Below are 27306 nucleotides of genomic sequence, written 5' to 3'. Positions count from 1 at the left end.
ACAAAGGTAAGCACCTCATCATGTGCCAAAAATGGATAGTTATGGCATATGTTAATAATTATTGAAACTAATTTGTGTATATATTTTATTATAAATATATTCTCATCATAAAATAGTTAACAAATTAAAATGAAGACATATGTACAAAATGTTTAAAATTATCTCACACACTCTCACACATCTACTCATGATTGTGCTGAATGTTAGTAAAACATGCTTCTGAAGTTTTTAAGCTTAACAGAACAACAAATTAACTTTAGAACACAGTTCTACAAAAAAATATCAAGAGTTCAAGTATCTTTGAAATAAAAAAAAAAGCATTGCATATTAATTCAAATTTTACCTACTTACAAATTATCAAACAAAAAGTCTGACATTGCTCTCAATCTAGGACAAAATGCACATTTTGAAATATTTAAGATTGATTTACATGGGTGACGTCTTTTTTTTTTATTAAAAAAAAAAAAAAATCTTTCTTATCATTACTGGAAAAAAAAGTTATGTATAAGAGAATGAAACAAACTTTAAAACTTTCAACACTTTATGCTGTTGCAGAAAATTGCTTCTTTCATAAAATATGAAAGAAAATTCTTTCTTTACATGCACATAATTCTTATCAATTTAACAAAAGATGAGAAAATTATTGAAATGTAAATTATATATTCATGTGTTCAATATATATGTGTGGACGGATGAATGCATGCATGATCATTCACAAATAAATAATGTAATTATGGCATTTATTTCTCAGCTGCACAATACTCCATTAAAGATGGCATCATATAGAATTTTAGCACTTTGATAAAATTAGGTGAAGTTATTTGAAAAAAAAGCTGATTATTAGTTATAAATCATACTATTTCTAAACTAAACTAAAGTTAAAATTTAAAAATGTATTGTTTATTGAAATGATTAAATGACGTTGGAATATTAAAGTGATTTACATCTGGTTTGTAAGTTTTCACATTATCAATCAATTTCTTTTTAGAAAAATTAGTGCAATTTTGTCCAATTGCAGAACATTGAGTATGTTATTAAGAATAAGATGCTACAATAAATGATTATTTCCTGAGTATTCTTTTGAGTTTCACAGATGATTTTGTTATATTCTAAAAATAGATAGTAGAAATGATTCAAGAGAAAAAAAACAACAATTGTACATGAGAAATATTTCAGCAGAAATAAAAATAATGACTGTCTCTTGCTTTGGCAATTGAACTTGTTTTTAAATGAATTTCTCCAACTTTTTTTTTCGTGAAGACAATTTTATCTCAAACAAAAGCTGACATTAAAATGAAGACTACATCACAGTATATTTTGCAAACATTATGATGATCATTGAGAAATCATTATCTTCAGAGGTAAATTTCAAGCATAAATTAATAATAATTATAATTGATTCATAGGTTGGTATACATTCATCAAAAAATCTACTTATCAAAAACAATTATATCTTATAATTGTATAATTTTCTATTGCTGACAATGGATCTAAGATATAACTTTGGCTATTGACACTATGTAAATGTACTGGCCTTTCCAAACATGAAATAATTGGATATCAAATTATAATTAACGAAGAGGTCTAGTCTATTACCAATATAGGATTATTTTTCTACCTTATTATATCATTCTCTAGTTATGTCAGGTAAATTTATACTACTTAAAAAGTTATTAGTAATACACAAAAATAAAACCAATATTTTCTTACTATTTCTCCTTAATTGTTAAATCTATCACTATTTTTTTTCATTTTATATAAATATTTCAATTCCTAACCCAACTGCATAGACATATTTACATTTGTATGCAAATTTTTCTTCCGTTTCAACTGTTGAATAATCAAACACGATCCTGTAAAATTTGATGTCACAAAAAAGTGATTGTTGCTTGAAGTCAGAAGGTTATTCTTGGACAGATCTGAGGTCATTTGGAGAGAAAGGAGTAGGTCCGGTAAGGACCGATTTTGGCCTCAAATTTCAGTTTCATCTGACGTAAGATTTTGACCACTTTTTAAACACTTAAGTGTCTATTTCATAGGATTCAATTAATTTATGTGAAAGATTTTAACTAATTTAATCATTAAAAACAATCCGATTCAAGCTCAAATATGAAAAATCTACCAAATATGCGAAAAAATGTCACTTTTCAGATGGTTTTTGTCAAAAACAAAAGTGGCCGCATCCGTGTTCATCCTCAATCTTTATATATGTTATGTATTATCATGAAATACAACTTCCTTTTCAATATTTTGGATGAACACGAATGCGGCCACTTTTGTTTTACACGGAAACCGTCTAAAATTTAACTAAAATGCTGGAATTGTAAAGGATTCAGTAATTTAGCATGACTTAATGGTGCTAGTACCCAATATATGTGCATTGTATTGTCAAAAACAGCCCATATTTATGTAGCAGAACCATTCTACTATCCAATAAATAACTAAAAGTTTACATTTTAACAATTTTGTAAAACTGCTATATTTTTGGGCCAAAAAGGGGTCTTACTGGACCTACTCCTTTCAAAGTGTTTATTGAATTTCATCTAAGAACTTTATGTTACTGATAACCAAATCAAAAGAAATAAAACTATGTCAATGTATTTACCATCACCAAATGGATTCATATGATGATAGTTTTCTTATATGTAAAATGTAGTATGATGTCATACAGGGCAGAGTGGCTAGGTAACATTAAACAATAAGTCATATTTTGGCCCGTGTGTTGAGACGTTATAATAATATCACAGATTGTAAGACTAGTTTCTCAAGGTGATTGGACGTCCTCCATATAATCAAATCCATCATGTTGAGATATTGTTCTGTCTGTAGTTAAATCATCACACTGAAAATAAACAATATTTAATACAGTTATTGTTTTGTTTAAGAGATGGTGAACAAAGTGTTTACTTTCTGATTGACCAATGACCTATCTGTTGAGGCAAGCCCATTCTCATGATTTTTATAGTTCACATGTGCTGTTATACTACAGTCCCAGGTTCAGGGGAACCCACAAGCTCTCCCAAACATGATTAACACCACAACATTTTATATGTGACTGTCCAAGCAAAGATCAGCATCCTGTCATCTAGTGTTGACCTATGTCTTAATTATTTTTGTTTATTGTTTAAGTGTAGACTAGGATGTTTGTTAAATATCATTTCAGTGTCTTTAATAACATGATACAGTATGATTTATGCTAATTGTTGAAGGCCATACAATGATGTGTAGTTGTGAACATCCTTATACAGAAGTTTTGGTAACCATCTCCTTAATTCTATATGGATTATAATTATGATTAATACTATTACACATGTTCATACTCAAGATGAATGATACCTTTGGCAGGAATTACCAAATGATGATATTGAACAACATAAAATTTCTCGTTTAAAAAGAAAATACAGAGATCTTCTGTTGTTTTTTTTTAAATGTATGACCCCTGTTTATGACCTTTCTTTAATATGTGACATCTAACCTTTCTTGACTGTTTCATCAGATGAATTAAACAGTCACTTTAAATTATATTTTTGTTTGTTTGGTATGAATGTGTTTGGATAGTTCTTTATGCAGAAAATCTATCATTTGCTTCTACCAAGGTATTTAAAATTTGTATATAATCAAATCTTCTTATTCCTAACGGCTCTGGAAATTTGTACCTCTCAACCGGTATTTTTGGCAAATACCCCTTGTAAGCATGATATATTTGTATAAAATTCCACCTTAAAAAATTTCAATAAAATGGTTTCATAGAATACTGATGGAAACACAGTAACTCAATATCAAATGATTAAATGATTTAGGACAGTTTACAAATTGATCATAATTCCAACTACATCGACTTGTTTCCTTACCCCACTTCTTTCACTTCTTAATAAATCATCAGCTTCAATAGAGACGTCATCATCATCATCAATCTCTTCTTCTATCTCCTCTACAATACTACCACCATTCTGTTCAGACCGGGCTGTACGTGGACTATTCTTACTCATACTATGCCTGAAATTGTAAATTATAATTTTTTTAAAGCCAATTAAATATTTGTCACAAAGACATGATCATTTTAACTTTATTTTTACTGTTAAATGTTGAATGCCACTTTGTATTGAAATTTTGATCTTAAAGATCAATTCATGAATCTCCCTTTTCCTTCAGTTTGAATATCTTATCTCTGTTGCTCTTTAAAGCTCTTTATATGCAAAATACAAATCATACATTTGTTCAATTGGTTAATACCTACCCTGAGCTTTGGAAGTCATCATCATAATCAAAATCTGAAAAATATATATGCAAACAGTGAAAATATGAAACCAATGAAAAAACACCGATATCATTGCCAATTACTTAGATGCATTAAGAAACTATTCAGAAAACTTGTCTTTTATTACTTTAAAACAGTTTGAGGAAGGTGGATTTTACTTTTTCCAATTTACCTGGCCACTTCTATTAATGGATTAATGTATTTAAGAAAATTTGCACACACTGTCCTTATAAGCATACCCCAACTCATAATTCAAAGAAATGCAAAATAGGAATTTCAATTTCATGTCCTAGATATTCTTAAGGCAGTTATTCCTATCTACCTGCAGACCAGATATGTGAAGTAATTTTGGGCTATAGTACTTGAGAAAAGTGAGACGTAAGTATTAAATTCTGTTAACATATTGAAAAATTAAATAATCTGCTACTGTTAATTCAGAAACTATTGCAAGGTTTTTATTATTGGGAAAAATGAGAGCTGTAAACGCAATAATTTAAACTCCCATTTTGAAAATATTTTATATTAATTCATATAAAATATTTCGGGATTTTTCTTAAAATCATAAAAATTAAAATCACATTTAAGTCTAAACTGACAAAATCATAATAATAAATCCACACAATAGTTTTAAATTTACAGTAACTAAAAGTAGGTGTCTGATGGATCAGAAAACGGCTGTAAGGTCCCCTATAGTTGTTTATTTTTGTGTCATTCGGTCTCTTGTGGCGACTTGTCTTATTGGCAATCATGCCACATCTTCTTATTTTCATAACACATTACAACTCATCACAATCCAGCTGCTGGCCAAATATGAGATCATTTTGTTAGATAGAACCTGCAAAAACGTACTAAAATATTTGATGGACAAACTCACTGAAAAAGGGATTGTAATTTTGCATAAAATTTGTTTGTGGTGTAATTATGTTGACTATTAAAGTTTTAGTGCCAGATTAAAGTTATTTCTTTTCAAAGAATGGAAAAAACATTCAGAAATTGTTATATTGAGTGTCAAGCCAATTTTGTTGAAAATCTTCATACCATTTGTTCAATTGAAAAGTGGGACAAAGATATCTTTGAAAAAGACTTTTATGGTATTCAAACATTTAGAAATAATGTACACAGCATAATTAAATTTTAAGGAAAGCTAGAGAAACAAACAATTATATCTACATGATTATTGATCTTTGAAACAATTTTGGGCTGACCTTTCACACTAAATATTTCATAGAAAACTTTGGTTCAAATTGTAATAGAAGTTCAATTCCATATTTTTTTTATTTAAAGATCTTCATGAAATGGTACAAAGGATGGATATCAAAGTAACTGGTAAGTCAAATATTAACTTTCCTTTTATTATCACTAAAAGCTGGTGAATCTTCTAATCAAAGCCTTAAAGGCTGTAAAAGCAATTGCTGCCATGTTAATGTTTGGGGACTTTTATTTTTCATCCACATATATATATACAAGAATTAAACCTGACATGAGTGTTGTCTAGTTAAAAGTAAGAAGGTTTTAACTTTATATAAATAAAAGACTTTAGCAAAAAGTCATTTTTAATATGTTTTATATTTCACAAGGAGACAACACGTTTACCAGGCTAAAGTTGGGGTCAAATATACATGTGCTGAAACATATAACTCAAAAAGAAATCATCATGGATTATCCCCTGGTAGTGTTTGTAACTTCCTTGGCAATAATTTCCTTTATTAATTTAATTTTAACAATTTTCATTATTAATTTATATTTAACCATTAACACAAATGATTAAGTTAAAACATTTCAACTTTCCAGACGCAAATGTTAAAAAACGGGAAAGAAATAAAATATCTTACAAGACATAAACATGTAAAGAATAAATGTATATTTCAGCTTAATAAAAATATTTTCATAATGTTACTTTGTCATCATTTTTAAAACTAAGTTCCAAACATTATTGCTCAGTTGATATGTGTCCTTCTGATGCGGTACGAGCACAGGCACTTGTTTCTATCCATAGGAAGGTCGATTATCCATATAAATAGTTTTATATGGATAGTCGACCTTCCTATGGATAGAAACAAGTACATGTGGGTACGAGATAACTACAATTCTCATGCAATCCCGAAAAGGGGGGTCATCACAGACAAACATGACATTAAATCGTTATCACTGAACTAGTATATATATATATTGTATAGGGGCCAGCTGAAGGACGCCTCCGGGTGCGGGAATTTTTCGCTGCATTGAAGACCTGTTGGTGACCTTAATTCTGCTGTTGTATGTTTTTCTATGGTCGGGTTGTTGTCTCTTTGACAAATTCCCCATTTCCATTCTCAATTTTATTATACGAACAAGAACAAACAGCTCTACGTTGCTTTGATATTTATCAATTTTCAGGAAACATTGCGAAAAATGATCTTCAATATTTCGAAAACATGTCAAATAAAATTGCTAACACGGTGGACCGTCGAGTGTCAACAAACGTAGTAGACTTGTTCACTGAAAAGACGAGGATAATGGTTTCATCTGACATTTGTTATGCAAACCCAGATTTGATCATGATATTTAAAAAGACGTACTTTTTTTCAATCTAAGTATTAATAAACTAGAAAATTCCAAATTGTAAATATCTCTTCATCTGGACCGACTTGGCATCTACTACGTTTGGACGGGTCCATTTCATTAGTAAGGTGATCGATAAATATTACGGAGTTTTGACAGAAAAGGAAAACGAACTTATTGTTATGTGTTTTCAACAAGGGTTTCGTTCCGCTAAATTATTTGCGCAAATAAAGTTTGTCTATTTTTAGATTACAGGTAATAATTTGACACTACGCATTAACCTGTGTAGTGATTTTGATTTTACGATAAATGTATGAATGAACGATAATTTTATGAATGAACAAGAGCACCTGACCTCTTAAAGAAACACAAATTAAACATAAAAAAACGTATTTATTAGGAGATAATTCAGTTAAATTTTCAATACTAAATCAACAACTGAAATGAATCCATATTTTGTTGAAACATCGTACGAACGGCGGAAAACGGAATCGCATTTATAAAAATGTACTTTTTTTCACTCGGACTTCTATGTTATTTGATAGTCAAACGGTTGACCCTTTAAATACAAAAATACATCTACAAGAACATATACCTGAAACTTCTTAAATCCACTAACTTTTTTTTAAAGTTTCAAGCTATGTATTGCATTAGAAAACATACATAGGTGTTAAAGAATGACTGACCAGGAGCCTGTTTAACAAAATACTATGGCTTGATCTGGGCGGAGTCTCTGATCTGGGTCACAAAGATGGCCATACGCGACGGCATAAAAGCAATTGCTTTAAAAATTGTATGCATTACGAAAATACTAAAACTTTCAACAAAGTACGGTAATTTTGTTTTTTCTATAAGCCATGTTTTTTCTACACTAGTTAGCCATTGGGTCTGTAAAAGTAAATTACTAGCAATCAAAATATAACTAATAAACTACCTAAAAATTCAGGTCAATCAGATGACTTTTGTTTTAGTACATTTTCTGAGGATTTAAAACTACAAATATTTAACATATTTAGGACCAGACCTCTCTTCTTTGCTCATATATATTGAGACTCAGAATGGTAAAAACTTGATTTAAAGAAAGAAAAGAAACACGATCAGATCTTTTGTTTTATTGAATGTCAAGTTATTACAAGCTAATTCAATTACTTTTCTTAAAAAGACAAGAATAAACAACAATAAATTATAAGATGTTTTGTTTCAGTGATCATTTTCATAGGTTACAGGTGTGCCAAACAATTTGGGTGAATGTTTGTGAATTATGTGTGCTATATTAGAGGCTAGACAAGTTAAGTGCACCCACCACCTTCTAATCCCAGATCTGCCATACCCCGATCCATAGCACGTAAGTTTTCCTCTGTGTCACTCTCCACTGCAAAGAGATACAAAAAACAGTGCTACCACTAGCCACATACCACAACTTACTTCTACTCATACAATGTGATGTACTCACACAATACAATGTAGTCATACTTGCATGAGCAAAAGCAATATGTTTCACCATTCTTCCATTTCTAGTGCAGTCAGTCTTGAGCAAACCTCTGCATGAATGTTTTTTCTCACAAATGATAAATTAGAATATTTAGTCAATGCTTCTTTTATAACCAAAATGTTTTAATATAGTTAATATTTTCTGGTTAAATTTCTTGTAAAATAAAACTTTTACAATGTCATAAAATTTACTACTAGAATCATCATATTTTCCATATTGCATTTTACATTGATCAAGTTAAATCAAAAAGCTGTTAACAGAGACATGTTACACCTGATATGCAGCAAAATTAGAACTAGAAATTGTATTAACTGCCTTATTACTTTACTTTCTTCGGGCACTCATTTCATTATAAAACATAACAATGAAATAACTTCATTGTAGCAAGAGCAACATGCAGTTAAGCCTCACAATCTCCTGTAAAATTATTGTTCTAGGACTTCAAATAGCAATGGTATATCAGAAATTATTCTTCATAATTAAGAACTCAAAACTTCAAAAATTCCTGAAGTTATATTGTTTATACTACTAAACATCAATGCCAATGCAACCATATAAAAAATACCCATGGTCTGTAATAAATATTCCCCAAAATCATACCATACAGAAAACATAACATTTTATGATTTTATCAAATTCAATTTGTTTTAAATTTCAGTCACTGAAGATATATATGTGGCCTACTGCATCAATAGTTAACTTTTAAAATGTACGTTAGTTTTCTCGTTTGAATTGTTTTACATTGTCATATCGGTGCCTTTTATAGATGACTATGGGATATGGGATTTGCTCATTGTTGAAGGCCATATGGTGACCTATAGTTGTTAATGTCTGTGTCATTTTGGTCTCTGGTGAACAGATGTCTCATTGGCAATCATACCACATCTTCTTTTTTATATTAGCTGCTAGAAGCTGAAACACAGGAATTGCAACCAAATTCCAAGTATCAAAGAACTGCATATAAATCAGAATCCTAGTACATAATAAAGGAAACTTTGCCTTCAATACTACACAGAATTGGGTTGAATGGATGCTTAAGCAAATGGACACCTCTAAATTATATATTCTGAAATGGACACTTAAAATTTAGTAATTTTGATATCAAATATTTGAACTATCTTATTTTTTGGCAATCTAACCCTTTCTGGTTCCATTGTATACAAAAATTTAATCAGTGTGTGTTTGCCCATGATCTTAGGAAGATAACTGGATAAATCAAAATGTGTTCACAGGTATTAATGCAATTGATAATTGTTATTAACTTTATGGAATGTGGAAGGTAGTTGTAGAGGTTTTCGTTGATGAAGATAAAAGGTTTAAAGCACCCAGTGTATTGTGAATGTGATGGACATGTGATATATTAACTGGAACTTGTGTACAAACACCTAAATTCAACATTGATCTTATGGTCTTATTATGATTGACTGTTACCACAGTGATATAGTTAAATATATTGTTTTCACTTGACTTAAAAGCTGTGCAAATCATAGTACATTTAGCAAGCAAACAAAAACAAAAGTCTAACTAAATCTTTACTTAATTGTTGAACTCGAGCTGTCAAGAAGAAAAAAAACATTATTCAAAATATAACATATATCCATTACAGTTGACATCTTTTAAAAATCTTTTGTATGTAAAAACAGAAAATAAATATGAAATCTTTCTTTTTTGTTGAAATCTACTTTTTCTTTAGTGATAAAGACTTTAACTGGAACAAGAAATTGTCTGGGATAATGAATGATACTAATTGAATAATTATAATTTGCACTTACGAGACTTCCGTGGTGACTTTTGATTTAATGCAGGAAGACCTTGAAGTGAAGACAAAGCACCAGTTCCGTAACTAGGAGATTTTGTTCCATTTTGTCGAGTATCTTTACTTTTAGGCTGTTCAACGCTAAAAATGAAATGTTGGTAAAAGGTTTTAATAGGAATTTTTAAGATATTCTATAAAATTGTGATCAAAATGATGTTACTATAAGGGATTTTGACAGAATTATGATAGAAATTAATTGAAAATATATGACCATTCAACAAGATTTTTAATTACAGTCTAGATTATATACATTTCTAATGCTGTAAACAAATGTGCAAATAAACTCATCATAGATACCAGGATTAAAATTTTGTATTTGCACCAGGCACACGTTTTGGCTACAAATTACTCATCAGTGACGCTCAAATCAAAAAGTTTTTTTTTCTAAATAAGAAATGACACACATTCAAAATCATTGCTACAAACAATATATAGACAACAAATATTTTCAAAATATGTGAAGAAGAAAAAACTTATTAAATTTTAGTTACAAAGTAAAAATCTGCTGAATGATCATACAAACTGACAGTAAATAAAAGAGGAAAATGCAGGGAATAAAGCAACATAAAACTCAACTCAAAATGAGTAAGAAATTACAAAATACATTGCTGAAGCAGAATCATCAGGAAAAATAAAAAATAACTTGTTATTGTATGTATTTGTTAACACCAGTACAAGTTTGGAATCAATTGTAAGTGGAAAAAAAGCCATAAATATAAAAAGTTATTCTTTTACATGCATATTGCATTAAATATCTGCAAGCATCAAGATCAATGGAAAATCAGTAAGCTTTTTTTGTCATTTTAATATAATTTTCTTCAATGCCTGGCTGGTTTTCTGTTATTTGTAAGCAGTACACGTATCTGCACATTTAAGGACAAACATTCAGAACTATGTTTATTCATATTAAGGTCAGAAATTCACCGTTTGTAAACATAATATTGTGTTAAATATATGAATTTGTCATTTTGTACTCAATGAGAAAAAACTTAACATTGATCCCACTGTCATGACTGTACATTTCTTTAAATCAACTCTTCAAACAAAAAATACACACAAAAAATGAAATACAAACTTATATAATATGTATATATTAACATCAATAAGAATGGGAATGACTCATGCAATATTATAAACATGTACTGGTTGTAACATTACATATATCTTTGTGAAATACACGTATATACACAAACATTAAACATGATATACAAGATTTATTAAATACATAAATATTATATATAATAGGTTTACTATCTAATAAATATCACTGTTACTTTGCATAAGCATATTATTTCAAACTTGTATAGATTGCTCTTGTACCATCTACATGAACTATTCTCCAGGGTAATGTCGATCCACCTAAGAGAGACAGTCAACTAACATGCTCCAATCAAAAGTGGTGATGAAAAGAATGATTTTTGCAAGTAGAAATTCCATATCCCTTTATGATAATTACCACATTAAATTTTTAAATTCTTTTTACTTTTATAGAATATGCAACTAAAAAGAAATAATTTGTTCATCTCTTGCAACCATTCTACAGTTGTAATGTGTTCTCTTCACAAAATGTAAATTTTATCTTTAAATTTTAATATATTTTATATGCATATTATTTTCAAACATATAATAAATTAAAAACATGAAAATGAACCAAAAATGTATATGGGATGATATATGAGGTCGGAATCAGTAAATTAAACCACACTATGGACATAGGGCAATGGACACCATGCCGGTTCTTTAGGAAGCAAAACCTAGAAGGGAGAAGATCATTGGAATAGAAACAAATAAGTGCTGAGATATAGAGCATTAACCAAGAAGGGTATCTGTATAAAAAAAAAGAACAAACAAGGAAATAGTCTATTACATTCTCCATTATATAAGGATAAATGTGTAAAGAGTGTGTAGTACCAATTATTTTAATAGCACAAATTATAATGAAGCCTCAAGCAAACGAAAAATCTAATTGCAAATGAAAAGTAAATCTGGGCAAGATATATCTACATTTTCTACTCTATATAGACATGATAGATATGTTAGCTTGGGTTAATGGTTCAAACAAGTGTTAAAATGATAAAGTTAGGCCAGACTTACAGGCAAAACGTTCCAACCACCACATAAATTATATATTTAAAACCAAATATTGTAATCTTTAAAAAAAAAAATAAGATTTATTTTTCAGTTTTCAGATTTAAAAGCTCAATTCCCGATTGATATTTTCAACTCAAATTAATTACTGAATTAATCTTAAAATAATGTTAAAAAAAAAATCAAGATTAAATTTGGAGCCTGGCCTAACTTGACTGCAAGGAATGACAATGGAATCCGTTAATACATGTGAAAAACCATGGCTTAGTGGGACCACATACAACTCAGACCTCCTGAAGTTTGAGTAGACAGGGATTTGAGATGGCCTTCCAATTCCTCTTGGCTCCAGGTCTGCATGTCTGTGTAAATGTATTATTCATTCATTAAAATGTTCCAGACAATTATGAATGTTACAAGGTTGAAGTTCAGAAAGAGAGGGAGAGAAAACAATCTTTAGATCAATTCATTACGAGATTACACCTTGAATATTTATCATTTACTGTATTTCTCTAAAATCTTGCTTTAAATAATATTTTAAGTAAACAACACCAAAAATTATAAATAACCTTTTAGTTTTTTTTTTTAATGAAATAAGCCATTAAAAAAATGAAATTACATCTGAATATCATAAATTTAAAAAAAAAAAAAAATATCAATTAAATCATTGCAAAAACATCATGCAATTAACATGATTAATTTGAATTAAATTGATACAAGTTCATGCTATTACTAACGAAATTTAAAACACAAAAATTAAGTTTGTCAGTTATTCTTGACTTGGTTATTTCAATACAGATGCTTACATTTACTGTGCTACTTTATATTTAGATATCCGTGCAGATTCAGAATACATCAAACGACATACAGCATGCAATGTTAAAATTCCAAAACATAACAAAAACTTTATTGCGTAAAACGAAACACATACTGCTTCAGGCATCAAAATTTATACTTTTTAATCTTTAAAGGGTAATAAATGAGGTTTCTGAATAAATGTAGTCAAAGAACTTGAAATAAGTCATAAGTTATATTCAATTAAAGATTTCTTGCTGTTGTGCAATACACTGTGCTGTTTGCAATACTTAGTAAATCTGTTATAAACAAATAAAGTTCAATAAATTCTCAATGTCATATTAGAAATTTATGAAAATAAAAAGGGAGCTTACATCAAAAGATATAAATAATTCACCAAAGTTTCATTAGAACTGCTGAAAGTGTTTTAGTTTTTGTCCGAAAAACTGGAAAACCCCCCTTTTTTTAATGAATAAAACTCTGCAACTCAGAAACCTAAAATCTAAAATTTATAAAAATTGAAACGAAGCCCATGTCAATAGATATAAACAATTCACCACAATATCTTGCAAGTTGGTGAAAGCATTCTCGAGTTATTGTCCGAAAACTGGAAAATCCCCCTTTTTTTAATGAATAAAACACCATAACTCAGTAACGTAAAATCTAAATATTCTAAAAAAAGGAAGGGAGCTCATTTCAAGAGATATAAACAATTCACCAAAGTTTTATTCAAATTGGTTAAAGCGTTTTTGAGTTAATGTCTGACATGTTGATGACGGACAACAGTATACCAAAATACGTCCCGTAAACGGTGTATAAAGACTTTAAAGATTTCAAAATCCTATGCAATTGAAACATGGCTCTATAATGGCAATGACAAATTAAGATGAATATAAAGTGTTTAGCTGATACAAGATACTTTTTTTAGCAGAGGTGTGAAATGATATACAATTTTTATGAAGTAATATACTTGATGGATTTCATATATGTGCATGGGTATTACACCTATTGTACATTGTCCTACATCATTAATATGCACATATAAAATATTTTAGAAAGGAATGTTTTTTTAAATACTGATTATTTCTTTTTTTGATTGGGAAAATGTACATCTGAATTTTCAAAAAATTAAATATATTAACTGTGACCCATTCTTACACCTTTTCAATTTGAAACATATAATAAAATCAAGTACTATTTCATGAATATACCCCCCCCCCCCCCCCCCTTTCCCCCCACACACATAAACAATGAAATTTTACTGTAAATTCAGAGTTGTGAGATCAATTATTGCTATTTCATGCAAGCTTCATACAGATATGTATATCACATTGCATTATTTACATTTACCAAAACCTCACAAAAATTTCAGATTTTATAGCACTTATATAAGGGAATTTTCACTACCAACAGCCGATTGCATTGAGTGTGTAGGTAAAGGTAATATCTTTGGTTCTATTAGGTTATGTAAACTACCCTCCTATGAGAGTAGTCTAGTCCAACAGATAGCCTATCTATCTGTCTGTTGGACTAGACTACTCAGAAAGGAGGGTAGTATACTTTATCTAATAATAACTTCATGGTTAAGCTAGCAAGCAAGCTAAGCATACATATTACCTTTACCTACACACTCAATGCAATCCGCTGTAAAGGGAGCTAATTAAGGATGTTCGCTTATCATGATTTGGGATTTTTGTCAGATTTTCGATATCCTCTGGCTTTATCATTTGAATGACTGAACAAATTTTGCCCATTGACCCCCATTTTTCTTTTTATAAATCTTTAACATGTATAATTATAAGCCATCTGTAAAAGTCTTTTAAAATCAATGTTATTTTTTAATAGTTTTTGTGCACTTAAACTTGTCAATGATAAAGCTATGAAAAATCAAGAGAGAATATTTTCAAGCCAAAACAACAATCGCTAATATCTCGAAAACAAGCACATTGACCTATATTTTTTATTTGATCTTTTGGTTCCTTTAATAATCGCCTATCAATATATACTAGTGTTATGAAAAGCTTGTTATTTTGAAACTGAGAAGCGACCCTCCTTAAATGCCTTATCAGTGTATAAAAAACATTCATCAAACTGTTAACCAAAAAAAACTGTTTAAATAATTATATAAAGTAATCCATCAAGTACATATTAACAGATTCTGAGGCAGATATACACACAAAACACACAAGATTAATATACATATTGTGAATTTATGTTTAATTATATATTTAGAGTGACTATATATGTAAAAAGCGAAAACAAAGAGATACATATTTGCTACAATTAAAATAATACAATGTTAAAACACATTATTTTCTATTAACAAAAACAGTTATTTATGTAGATGAAACTTAAACAAGAGAATTTTTTGCTATAAACATATCTACAGGAAATTACACACGACATTATTTTCTATTTTGTTGATGCATAATAAAACTCAAAATTTGTGAACATTAAAAAGTAACAAATGACAAAATAAAATTAAAGTGTATTTTGTTTCTAAGTCAGGACAGAAATCTTTCTGCCAAAAAGATTATTATTTTTGTTTACCTTCTGTTATATGATTTATTAGATGGGACAGCATCATCAAAGAAAGGATCTTCCTCTATATCACTACCATCAGAACCAAACCTAGGGCCATTCCTCATGTCGTTCTGTTTACTGTTCTGTAAATTCTTTTGGTTTTTAGAGTCGACATAACTTCTGTTTTCTGAGATACTATTACTCTGTAAAAATAAGATATTTTTTTTTATAAGACTCAAACATTTCCCACTGAACATCATTGGTGCAATTGACTGTCATATTCCTAACTTAGTGCACAGTTAACAAAGCTTATATATATATCTTTAATATGAACAAGTGAAACTGCGAGCTACTGCTCACTGATGATACCCCCGCCGCAAGTGGATAATATTAATAGTGTAAAAATATGCAAGTGTTCGGTAAACAGGAAGTTGTCGAGTGATGAATCTGAAAACGCATCACACGGTATAGCTGACTTATATAAATCCTGAAACCAAATTTCAGAAATCCTTGTATTGTAGTTCCTGAGAAAAATGTGACGAAAATTTTCAACTTGGCTATCATGTGTAAAATCATACAAGTGTTCGGTAAACAGGAAGTTGTCAAGTGATCAATCTGAAAACGCATCACACAGTATAGCTGACATATATAAATGTTGATATTAAATTACAGAAAGGGTGGATGTGTAGTTCCTGAGAAAAATGTAACGAAAGTTTCATGGGACGGACTGACGGACGGACAGACGGACTGACGGACGGACAGACGGACTGACGGACAGACAGAGGTAAAACAGTATACCCCCCTTTTTTGAAAGCGGGGGTATAATAATATAAAATGAGGGAGTTTAAGATTAAGACAATTGATGACTTTTTCGCCTTCAGCAACAAATTAAATGCATATTCTGAATGAGAACAAGTTAAAGCACCATAAATATGAAGTGTGCTTTATAGCAGACTTAAAACTTGCTAATTATGATGCAGAGGCATTCAGTATTTGCTATTACTCCTAAATGCCACATGCTTATTGGAAAAGCAGCAAATTCCAAATTGAGCATTTCTTGTTACATGGCATTAAAATCTCACATCATACCATATTCAGGAAGAGCATGTCACCAATCTAGATACTTCCTAGTTTTCAAACACATAAGAGATAATTATCAAATTGTGTATTCAATACTTAAATTTACTATTACCTTTTGTGAAGATTTCTGAGGTAAAATATCTGACACTTCTCCCGACACAACCGTTCGACAAAGTAAAAACAGGCGTTTGTACATATCAATAAATTCATCAAAGCTTATACCTGAAACAAAAACATCAGGGACATGTTTAATCATCTTAATCTTCGTACAAGAGATTTACATGACAACTTAAAGAATCCTTGTAATTATACACAATATAATCACATGACAAGTTTGATATCAAAATTATACCATGGAATTAAGGTGGTACCTAACACTACAGGGAGATAACTCTGTAAAATCAGCAGAACGTTTTAATGACGTTGTGTTCTTAAGGGAATATTAAGCTTCTCAATGATCAAAATTGTAGTTTGTCAAACTGCTATATAACCAGTGTAATTTTTCTGATTAAACGGTTGGTTCAAAGTTTTTGAAATTTTTATATTTTTGTTAAAGGGTCAAAGTAAATACTTTGACAAAATTTAATGAAAATTAAACGAGCCAAATTAATTTTAGTTAAAGTGTTGGGTACCACCTTAAAGATATTTTGATTTCTCCATTGAAAGTATAGCAGACAACTTTTATGTTTTTATGATTTAAAAGTATCAAACCATTAGAAGGATGTAAAAGGCTTTAAGAATATTTGCAAAACATGACGTGATCATTTATATATTAGCAGCCTACTTAATTCATATAATTAAAGGCTTTCCAAGGAACTCATTGCAAATAGCAAATTATAAAATACAATGAATTTGTCTTTTGATGTGATAAATATTTTCAGAATTTGACCTACAAATGCATACTTTTTATAAGCACATAAAATTACAAGATTTGACAATTATAGCAACAATTTTGCATTAAAGAATCACATACACCTGTGTAAAATACATAACATATTTATGTTAAATGTTTGTTATTATGTGTGATCAATCATCCATGTAGAGAGCATCCTTTGAACTAGCAATTTGTAGGTTAAAAACAACAAGTACATTTTAAGATCAAGTTCTTTAACATGTCTGACATGATCATGACATATGTTAAGCATTGATGGACAAATTTGTAATACACAGACATGCATTTAGCATTCAAAATAAATGACACAGTATTCTTTCTATGCAAAATGCAAGAGCTATATAAAAATTTTGGAAAATCCATGCTGAATTTTTTCCAAATCTGTCACCAATAAAAAAAGAAACATTCTCTTTCACAAAAAAGGCTGATAGATCATTCATTAAAGATGAATCAAATTCTTAGTCTATGATCATGCAGCAAGGTGCTACATTCTTTGTTTACCTTGAGGCATAAGTGACAAGTATCCTTAAAATACATGTACCATATTTATCAATATTGAAGGAGTTTTGAGACACACACAAAGTTGCAACTGTTGTCTTGCTTAGAAAATTGTGTAGAATGCTTATTGAGTAGGGGTATTATACACATGATATGACAAAAATTTAATGTGCAAAGGATAGAACTGACATCTGAAATTCATAAAACTATAATATAACTGTGTTATAAGGTATATATCTGGTAATTTTTCGTAAATAAAATTTAAATGCCAACCATTATACTAAAATTTTACATTTTTCAAAATACATCGAAAGTAAAAGGAAAGATAATCAACTTACTACTACTAAAATTTTTATCAGCTGCTCTAAATTCATCATTCACGTAACGGTCTAACATGTTCCTGAAAATACAAATTCAGTTAAGTGTTCATAATTTCTTTATGGTATTTAAAAAAAAATGGTTTTCCTTTTATGTTTTAAAAAGAAGCCTGTTCAAACATACAAATAATTTTCAATGATATGATCCAATGTGTCATATTCTAAGTCTTAATGGAAAATTGATATTTGAATACAAAAAAGTATTTTCAATGAACTAGAAGTACATCCTAGATGACTGGAACTATATTGGGGGTAAAAAAAAAAAAAAAAATATACTTAAGTTGATTCTAAGTTCTTTTAACCTATAAGTATACCTATTGAATGCTGGAAAAATATCTATAAATAAGTCTCTGAGTTCATCTTTGTCTATTTCACCATTACCATCCTGGAAAAATATCATATATTTATTATAAAACATCAACATCATATGTGCATTTGATCTAATTTCAAGCTTTCAAAAAGAATTCTATAGAACACATCCGTATTATTATGTTTTTCATGAAGTATCGTCTCTTTATAACATAAAATTATAGACCTATATGCCTGTTTATGGTATAAGCTACAATTACTGATTTGTAGTATTAGACATTCCCTTGGACCTCTTAAAAGCAAGCTATCTTTATTCATTGAATAAGTTTACATCAATAGATTGCTAAGAATACAATCTAAATGTATAGTGGTAGTGCTGGTCATGACAAAGCAACTGAGCATACAATAAGGTGAGGACATTCTCATCTTCAATACATATATTGAGTTGAAACCTATCTGCAAGGTCAAATCTTAACCATATGATATGATCGTGTCTTATAAAATTACTTTGCTATCAAATTACTTAAGACTAGTTTTATTCCTAATAGAGCTGGATTTTTTTTGCATTGATTGCAGGGCTTCATTATGCAATTTAAATTTACCAGTTACCTGCGGAAAGAAAATTCTTTGGACAAGAAACAGATTATCTCCATTATTATTTACGCTATAGTATATAGAGTTTTTATCATATTTTGTATCAGTAGTGTTCGAGTTTGCTTGTTTATACACAGAAAAATTGAAATGTGAAAAAAATCACTTCAATGTTTTAAAATTTCTCAGTCTTATACTGAGGTAAGATTGAGGTCACTTCATAACTGAACAGTTTCCTAAAATAAAATCATTGAAAATAGCCAAACAAAAATAAATGTATACAAAAAAGATATATTCTAATTCTTGAACTCACCTTGTCATAATATTCAAATTTTTGGTGTGCATCTTCTAACTGTTTACTGGTTAAATCCTGAAAAAATAGACATATAATATTAATAACAGGGAATCAAAATTGGTGTTTGCTTTACATGGCATGATCACAAAAGGGTGATTAAAATTAGATGCAACACCAGTAATCCATTCTGCCTGTTACCAACTTTTGGTTTAGTTATATCAAAAAACATTAGTTTATTCTTTGGTCTATGGTAAATGGTTGTCACATTTGCAATCATGAAACATCTCCAAAATCTATATTGATATTATATATACTACTTGTCTGGAAACTATCTGTTATGCAAGGACGGTAGGTTTAAGTGATGGGAATTAGCTATATTTTTTTAGAATGATAATCCCTGCATTAGAATTAAACAATGATCAATAAAACATCTTGTTTTGTTCTCTCAAGTCTCGTAGCTAATATTCATTCAAGATAGATGACTCCACATTTGATTTCTTACAAAATATATGTGAGGATAGGGGATTGCCTGTCAAGTTTTGTAGCTGTAATGGATATTCTAATTAAAATATTTCTGGTTGGAATTATTTTTTTGTGATGACAAATGCAAGTTTTATTGATGTTGTTCCCTGAAATAAAAATGAAGCTTTATGATATAGTTGATGTCTATCACATTCATTGTGAAAGTCTTTCACATGCATATATATATAAATAAACAAGTCTAAATTGAAAAAACTACGTTCAAACCTATGATTGCGTAGGATAACAACCGAAATTTTTATACGTGTGCATGTAAAACAAATTTCGTTGTAGAAAGGTCTAAATACAGCACAAACAACATTTTCCAAAAGACCAAAAAAGTGAAAAAGTATATCTAAACAAAACGCATTTGACTAACAGGTTGAACAACTGATGTTCTTTAACACTGCTGACTGCCATTGGCGATTGTCAAATAAAATTGATCACGAAATGTAACAAAACGGATCTTAATATAAATTTTATACTTAACAAAAAACAATAAACTTGTGGCCCAGATGTTATGCCACAAACATAAGGTGTCAATATTTTTTTTGTACACCAGATCTAGATTTTGACTATATATGTCTTTTCAGTGATGTTAGGGATCGAAACAGTATTTGGAAACGGTATATATATATATGCATGTGAAAGACTTTCACAATGAATATCTCCATGCCTTATATATCATGTACTGTATTACGACGCTAGATTAAAACTGACGAGGAAAGGTAACACCCGGCCACCGAAAGCTTTATTATTGTGAAGCCAAGGTGGTCGTGTGGTCTAGCGCACCAGATACAGTGCAGGCGATTTGGTGTCTCAATATCTCAGTAGCATGGGTTCGAATCCTGGCAAGGGAAGAACAAAAAAATTGTGAAAGCAAATTTACAGATCTAACATTGTTGGGTTGATGTTTAGACGAGTTGTATATATATATATATACATCTCCATGCCTTATATATCATGTACTGTAGTACGACGCTAGATTAAAACTGACATGGAAAGGTAACACCTGGCCACCGATAGCTTCATTTTTATGAAGTGCAGGTGGTCGTGTGGTCTAGCGGGACGGCTACAGTGCAGGCGAAAGCAAATTTATAGATCTAACATTGTTGGGTTGATGTTTAAAGGAGTTGTATATATATATATTAAATGTGTTAAACTTTTATTCCAACTTTATGTAGTTGTAGCTACAAACATATTTTATGCAACATCAATAAATATTTTACACTTTTCCTCAAATCTTGTATAGATTAAGCTACAAAAATACTTTTTTGTCATGCATCCGATTTCACCTTGAGAGATGCACACGCCTGACGAAGCTAATTTGTTTAGCAAAATATTGCGTCTTTCTATTTAAAATCTAATAGAACTTTTTAATGTATTAATTAGCGTGTTTAAGTTATATTCTTAGACATTTATATAATTTTAATTCAGTAACTGTATCAGTTTATTTTCACAAACTGATCCACGCTCAAATAGATTGAATGTTGATTGTTGCTATTTTTATCTTTTACAACTCTTAAATATATCATCCATCTCTTTTTCTTCTATATATTGATAACTATCCTAATGTAATTAAAACAGTAATTTTGAGAGGTTAATGCAAAATTAGACAGCAGCCATTAAATTGAAGATAAATTGATCATCTTTGTGTAGATCCTTATTTGGAGATCATCATAAAGTAAGCCATTGTGTGTGGAGTTACTATTTAAAAGGGTAATTGCAAATTTTTTTCAGACAGGCAAGTACAGATTTTGATAAAAACAATAGCCCAACATATAAAATACATTTCAAGCACCAAGATATTACATGTATAAGTCCAGAGCAGAATCGTTATCTTCATCAATCTAGTATGCACTTAACATAGCTTAATGTCCGCATTAATTTATTTTCAATATGAAAAATTTCAGCTCATTAGCTATAAACTAATATTATAAAATACTAAACAGTTTACCTTAGGTATACACTGATGTCCTTCCTCAGGACTGATCTGTTAGCCAACACAAGGTGCATAAATAGAGATAAAGTGATGTTAATCATAAGGGCTGTTCCAGAAAATACTATGTCCCCCCCAGGGACGGCACTTTTTTTTAACCCCCACCACCCACAGAAATAAAATTTAATTAGAACAGCACTCCCTTTGCATTTTGGTATTTCAAATACAACCACCCACATAATATTTAAAAAAATTGCCTTCCCTGGGGGGGACATAGTATTTTCTGGAACAGCCCTAACCAAGTGTTAATTATAGTTAAAGCAGGTTAGACAACTCTCAAATTATAACTTGCTGAAAATTTAAATAGCTGATAAGCATGGTAAGTGCAATAGAACATTATCAACACAACATATTATTAAAAAAATGCTATAAACCCACTTCATACTACATTGTTGTAAAAATTAAACCCACTTCAAACCACAACATTGTAAAAATTAAATCCTTTTTCATTAGATCATTAGACATATCTAATCAGTGCCCTGTAAACACTACTGAAACCCCTAGTTATATTTACCCAATAATATTGCTAAAACATGATATATAATAATGATAATCACACATTTATGTGACTGAATTCTTTAATCTTCTAATTGTTGAATATGAAATTTAATAATTTCTTAATTATATTTATAAATCTGAAAACTACCACCGGTGAAATGACCAGAAAGTCAGGAGCAGGAGATCAATGAACTTTTTTTACTTAAAGGGTTGATATGGTTTTTGATTAAGACTAATGTTACAGATTTTTTTGTTTTTTTTTGTTTATTATATTAGGACAAATACGTTAAAACTTAATAAAAGAGTTTTGGAAGGAATTAAAAAAACTTCAGAATTTCAAAATTCCATTTTTAAACATAACAGACAATTACAATTATTGATGCCTTATATTAAGTGTACTGCACAAAAGAGCTTCTTGGAAAATTTTAAAGTACAATGAAACATTTTCATCGATTTATTTCTCAAAACTGATATACAAACAGAATCTTTAAAATACCTTTGGAAAATTACAATACACTTACATGTGTAGGAGTTCTAGATCTGGGTGATGAACCTTTCTGTTGAACTAATTCTGCAATGAGGGGCCCAGCTGACTGTCCAGTATCTGATACATTCAATTCTTTGGCAAGTGTATCTCTCGACTCATGTGGTATGTTCTGTAATATATTAGGATTATACTGAATTTAGTTCAGTACTAACCATACACAAGAAGTGGTTTAAAATTTGGATTACAAAATAAATTAATTTGAGACAGGAATTCACAAGAATAACGGGTGGATAGATTTACAAAGTTATGCACATGTAAATAATTTCAAATTACATCTCAGTATTCATTATTTTAGAGGGTTGGAAAATTAATTGATATACTGCTTTTGAATATAGTTTCATTACTGCAGTTCTTTAGAAACCATAATGCTTGTCAATGTTGGTTGGTCCTTCAATTTACAAAAAAAAATTACCAGTCCAGCTTCAGGTTCAAACACAGCTAGAGTATATTCTAACTGGAAAAATTCTAGGAATTCTTTTATCAAACCAGCTACAGCTTTCCCTGTAAAGTAAATAAACAATATTACACTTCATCCTTTTATACTATGAATTAAAATTTAACAAATCCTTCAATTCAAGACAAAATTTATAGCATATTTCTTATCACCAATATGAAACTTCCTAACCCAAACATGCAATAGTCAAAATTAAATGATAAATCTTTGTTATGCCTTTTTCTTTGTCTTCTTTCAATTCCTTGATAGCCATTTATAACAGACATATATCTGATTTCTGAAGAATCCTATTTTTTCCTTATACATTGTTAAAGCTGTAAGAAATGTACTCAAAAGTACTGCAGTCAGCATTAGAATGTAGAATACACTACAGGTTCAATACAGGTAATTTGCTTTGTATCTATAAGTGCAATCTTTTTTTTTAAATTTTTATTTATCATGATATGTTAATGTTTTCCTTGACTCTGCACTTTTGTTTTCTACCAGACTATAATTATTGAGTAAAGTGTTTCTTTGAAACTGAATTTCATTGCTATTTTCAATTTATTTTTTGTCACTGATAAAAAAAATTGGTGGTTCAAACTGCAACATGTTCTTGTGTCTCTCTTAAGAACTTTGTCAGAATTTTTTTTTTGGTTTTGAAGGCAGATCTTTAAAAGTGTCAGTTGAAATTATCTTATTTCTTTTCTAAATTCAGATGATTTAGAACTACATATACAAAAAAAATGTAGTTCATAGACAGACACTGGTATATTACTGAAGAAGGTTTCATTCATGTCATACAAGATTATTTACCTTCCTTTGTACCAAGAAATTTCCTTAGGTCATGGTTTGCAAATGGAGTCTTATTCTACAAATAAATAAAAAGAGAAATCAGTAAAGAAACCTTCATTATTGCATAAACAAATGACAATAAAATATGAACAAGAAGATGTAGTCTGAGTACCAATGGGAAAATACCTTAATCATTCATTCTCAAATATAACACAATTCAAACTTTTATATAATCTGTATGCATACCAAATTAGGATGATATCTTTAATTAAAATCAACATATAAAATATATCAAAGTTTTACGCTGTACATAATTCAGATCACATAAAATTTAGGTAAAATATGTAAATGTAATCTTGATACATACAATATATATCTTACTTTTCCAGAATTTCAGCTTGATTTTTACAGACACTGACAAGTTATAAATAAAATATATACTTGATGATAAGAACAATTTCCTCCCATTTATTTGTTTTAATATTTATTTAGCTGAAGATGAAACCCAATGACATATTGGCCTATATTAAAGGTTTTTTTTTAATTTGATAGTTGGTCTACAGTGATCTCTAGACTGTGAATATTGATATTGTGTATCTACTTGAATCTTAATTGTCTATCAACCGAGTGCCAATCCACATCAACAAAAAGAGTTAATAATCCTATCACATTAAAAGCAAAATCTTGATCCAATTGAAAACCATTAAATGCAATAACTATACATTGAGATGAGTATGTTGAAATTCTGATCAAGTCATAGTGTACAACAATGTAGAAAGCAATGATTGATTCTAAACAATTTCTTAAAAGGGTTATATCAAAGGTAAAGCAAAGAGTAATTTAAGCTAATAGAAAGTGATATATTTACACCAAACATGTATTGGTTCACCGGTATGTAAATCATGTATCTCTTTTTATCAGACTTATAGCAAATGATCCTATTTTTGACAGGTTCATTTATTTAAGGACTTTTGTTCATTATGGCATACAAAAATCATACCTGTGAAGACTCTTGTTCTTCTAAAGCTAGGAATACACTGGCCCTCAGCTGTGCCTGAAAATAATTTTTAAGAAATTAAGCGTTGTTTTTTGGAAAAGTTTAATATGCCTCTCATCCATCATTGTCCATGTCATCATATCTATATTAATTTACATGTATTCAAAATCTTTTAAACTAAAATGATGTAAATTCAGCAGGTTGATACAAATCAGTGAATTATAAAGGTTTTTTTAATTTTCTATTTCAGTCAAAGAAAAGAATAGTGCTGTTGGCTAAGGCCAAATTAAACTGGAGATTCTAAAGAGCCTTTGTCAATCATCTGGATCTATGTGCACCATGATCTTAATCAATGTCAATGGCCACTCAGTGGCGGATCCAGGGGGGGGGGGGGGGGGGGTTCCGGGGGTGCACACCCCCCCTTTATTTTTGCCGATCAATGCATTTGTATCGGGACATATGTTTTGCACCCCCCCTATGCCCTCCAGGGCCTGGGTTAGCACCCCCCCTTTCGAAAATTCCTGCATCCGCCCCTGCCACTTTCCAACATATAAATGTAATAGACTAGAAAATAATTCATGGCCATAATATCATTCCTGTCGATCTTTTATAATTGTATAGTTACTGATCACTTTTGATGTTTACAGTTTTTCAATGTAGGTTTCCAAAATCCAAAGCATGTGACAATATTGGTTTAAGACAAGCACTGTTAAAAAAAACCCACTTATACAGGCTAATCAAGTGTTTTTTATGTTGTGTACTGTTGTTCATATAATTTTTCATAGGGGTGTATCTTCGAGTAGCATGTACTGGTCCAAGTTAAAGGAAAAACTTCCAACTTGTATACATAATTTTTATTTTTTTATTTTAAATAACATACATTCAATGTTTTCTAATAAATAATTTGTCTTTTGAGTAGACCTGTACAAGTAAGAAGACACCTTATTGCTATTCCCGGCTGACCAGAGAATCTGCACCGTTAGAACTAATGACGTCATACAAACAAACACTTTTCCATTGTGGCGTCAGATATTTTTTATTATGATGTCAAAATTTTCTGGGAACCTGTGAGATGTCCAGAAATGGCTAACAAATAGCGACAAGGTGTGTATTAAAAAATATAAATACCTGGGGAATTTTTTTGTTATCAATATTTTTGCAGACTATGTCTAACAACTTTAACTGAAAGGGATTTATTGTAATCCCCTTAAAATGCGATAATCACTGTGTCATGCATAGTACATGTATTTGCTTCTAATTTAAGGGGAGATAATTTGAACCAAAAGTTTATATTTTTTTTTTACAGATTTATAGTTTAACCAATTATGATAAATACAATATAAATCAAGATTTCGGACAAATACGACGTAAAATAAATATTTATGACGCTCATGCATTGCTAATATTTGTAAACATGTCACAAATATTTCTACATTCCGTGGTAACTTTGCCAACTTCTTGTCAGTACATGCATCATGGATGCAAAAGCGTCATCAGCAACGTCTTAAAATTCAAATAGAATGGCGTTATGAATATATGTGCGTCATGTTAGCTTAGCCACCAATAACTTTCAATATTTTGTATGGTTTTAAATACCCTGATTTTTCCTAAAACTCCATTTGTCTCTAAAGTTTGAGCTACAAGATCACGAAGCTCGGTGTCTTCGTCTGCCGACATGATTGTTTTGGGAAATAGGTATCTAGCGCATGAACGGAAGTCGGACAATATTTACTAAAACAATGTTTTATTAATGAAGCTTTAATAATAAAAAAAAATCTGCACTTCTAATATTTCTTTAAAAAAATATCTTTTGAACAGCTTTTCATTGGAAAAAACATATTTCCGTAGAACAGGTGCTTGTTTCGAAACACTCTAGACTTTCCATATGGATAGAGAAAAGTCTTGAAAATATACTTTCGGCTTGTTTTGTTGCTAGTGGCTACAACCAATGAAAATTATCTTTATT

The 27306-nt window shown here is 29.9% G+C and overlaps 2 protein-coding genes across 9 annotated transcripts in view; one reads left to right on the top strand and one right to left on the bottom strand.

Annotated features, from left to right (window-relative positions):
* The window catches only part of LOC139493479 (importin subunit alpha-1-like), a 343903-nt gene that overhangs the window by 303270 nt on the left and 13327 nt on the right, over positions 1-27306 (top strand). The gene's annotated exons all lie outside the window — the stretch shown is intronic.
* On the bottom strand, positions 72-27093 carry LOC139493480 (centrosomal protein 43-like). 8 transcript variants are annotated; one of them, XM_071281888.1, is made up of 18 exons: positions 26937-27093; positions 25344-25397; positions 24365-24419; positions 23528-23616; positions 23090-23224; positions 22029-22064; positions 19571-19627; positions 18672-18742; positions 18319-18380; positions 16703-16812; positions 15538-15713; positions 12486-12554; positions 10064-10188; positions 9828-9845; positions 8103-8171; positions 4238-4271; positions 3852-3996; positions 2624-2842 (listed from the first exon to the last, which is right to left on the bottom strand). In XM_071281888.1, the coding sequence occupies exons 1-18, from the start codon at positions 27015-27017 to the stop codon at positions 2765-2767; spliced, it is 1464 nt and encodes a 487-aa protein (XP_071137989.1). In that variant the 5' UTR covers positions 27018-27093; the 3' UTR covers positions 2624-2764. The 8 variants fall into 8 exon arrangements, with proteins under 8 accessions (XP_071137997.1, XP_071137989.1, XP_071137992.1 ...); XM_071281891.1 differs by having other exon boundaries at positions 8130-8171; XM_071281895.1 differs by lacking the exon at positions 8103-8171.

The sequence above is a fragment of the Mytilus edulis genome, chromosome 10 (genome assembly GCF_963676685.1).
Source record: "Mytilus edulis chromosome 10, xbMytEdul2.2, whole genome shotgun sequence".
NCBI classification, from domain to species: Eukaryota; Metazoa; Mollusca; class Bivalvia; order Mytilida; family Mytilidae; genus Mytilus; species Mytilus edulis.
The sequence above is the reverse complement of the archived record's forward strand: the minus strand, read 5'-3'. Positions and strand labels throughout refer to the sequence as shown.

Bases quoted from the DNA above. Each gene is read 5' to 3' on its own strand.
- LOC139493480 (XM_071281888.1), bottom strand. From the start codon at position 27,017: ATGTCGGCAGACGAAGACACCGAGCTTCGTGATCTTGTAGCTCAAACT. The intron at 25,398-26,936 runs GTATTTAAAACC...AATTATTTTCAG, and splicing joins GAGTTTTAGGAAAAATCAGG to GCACAGCTGAGGGCCAGTGT. The intron at 24,420-25,343 runs GTATGATTTTTG...ATTTATTTGTAG, and splicing joins AAGAACAAGAGTCTTCACAG to AATAAGACTCCATTTGCAAA.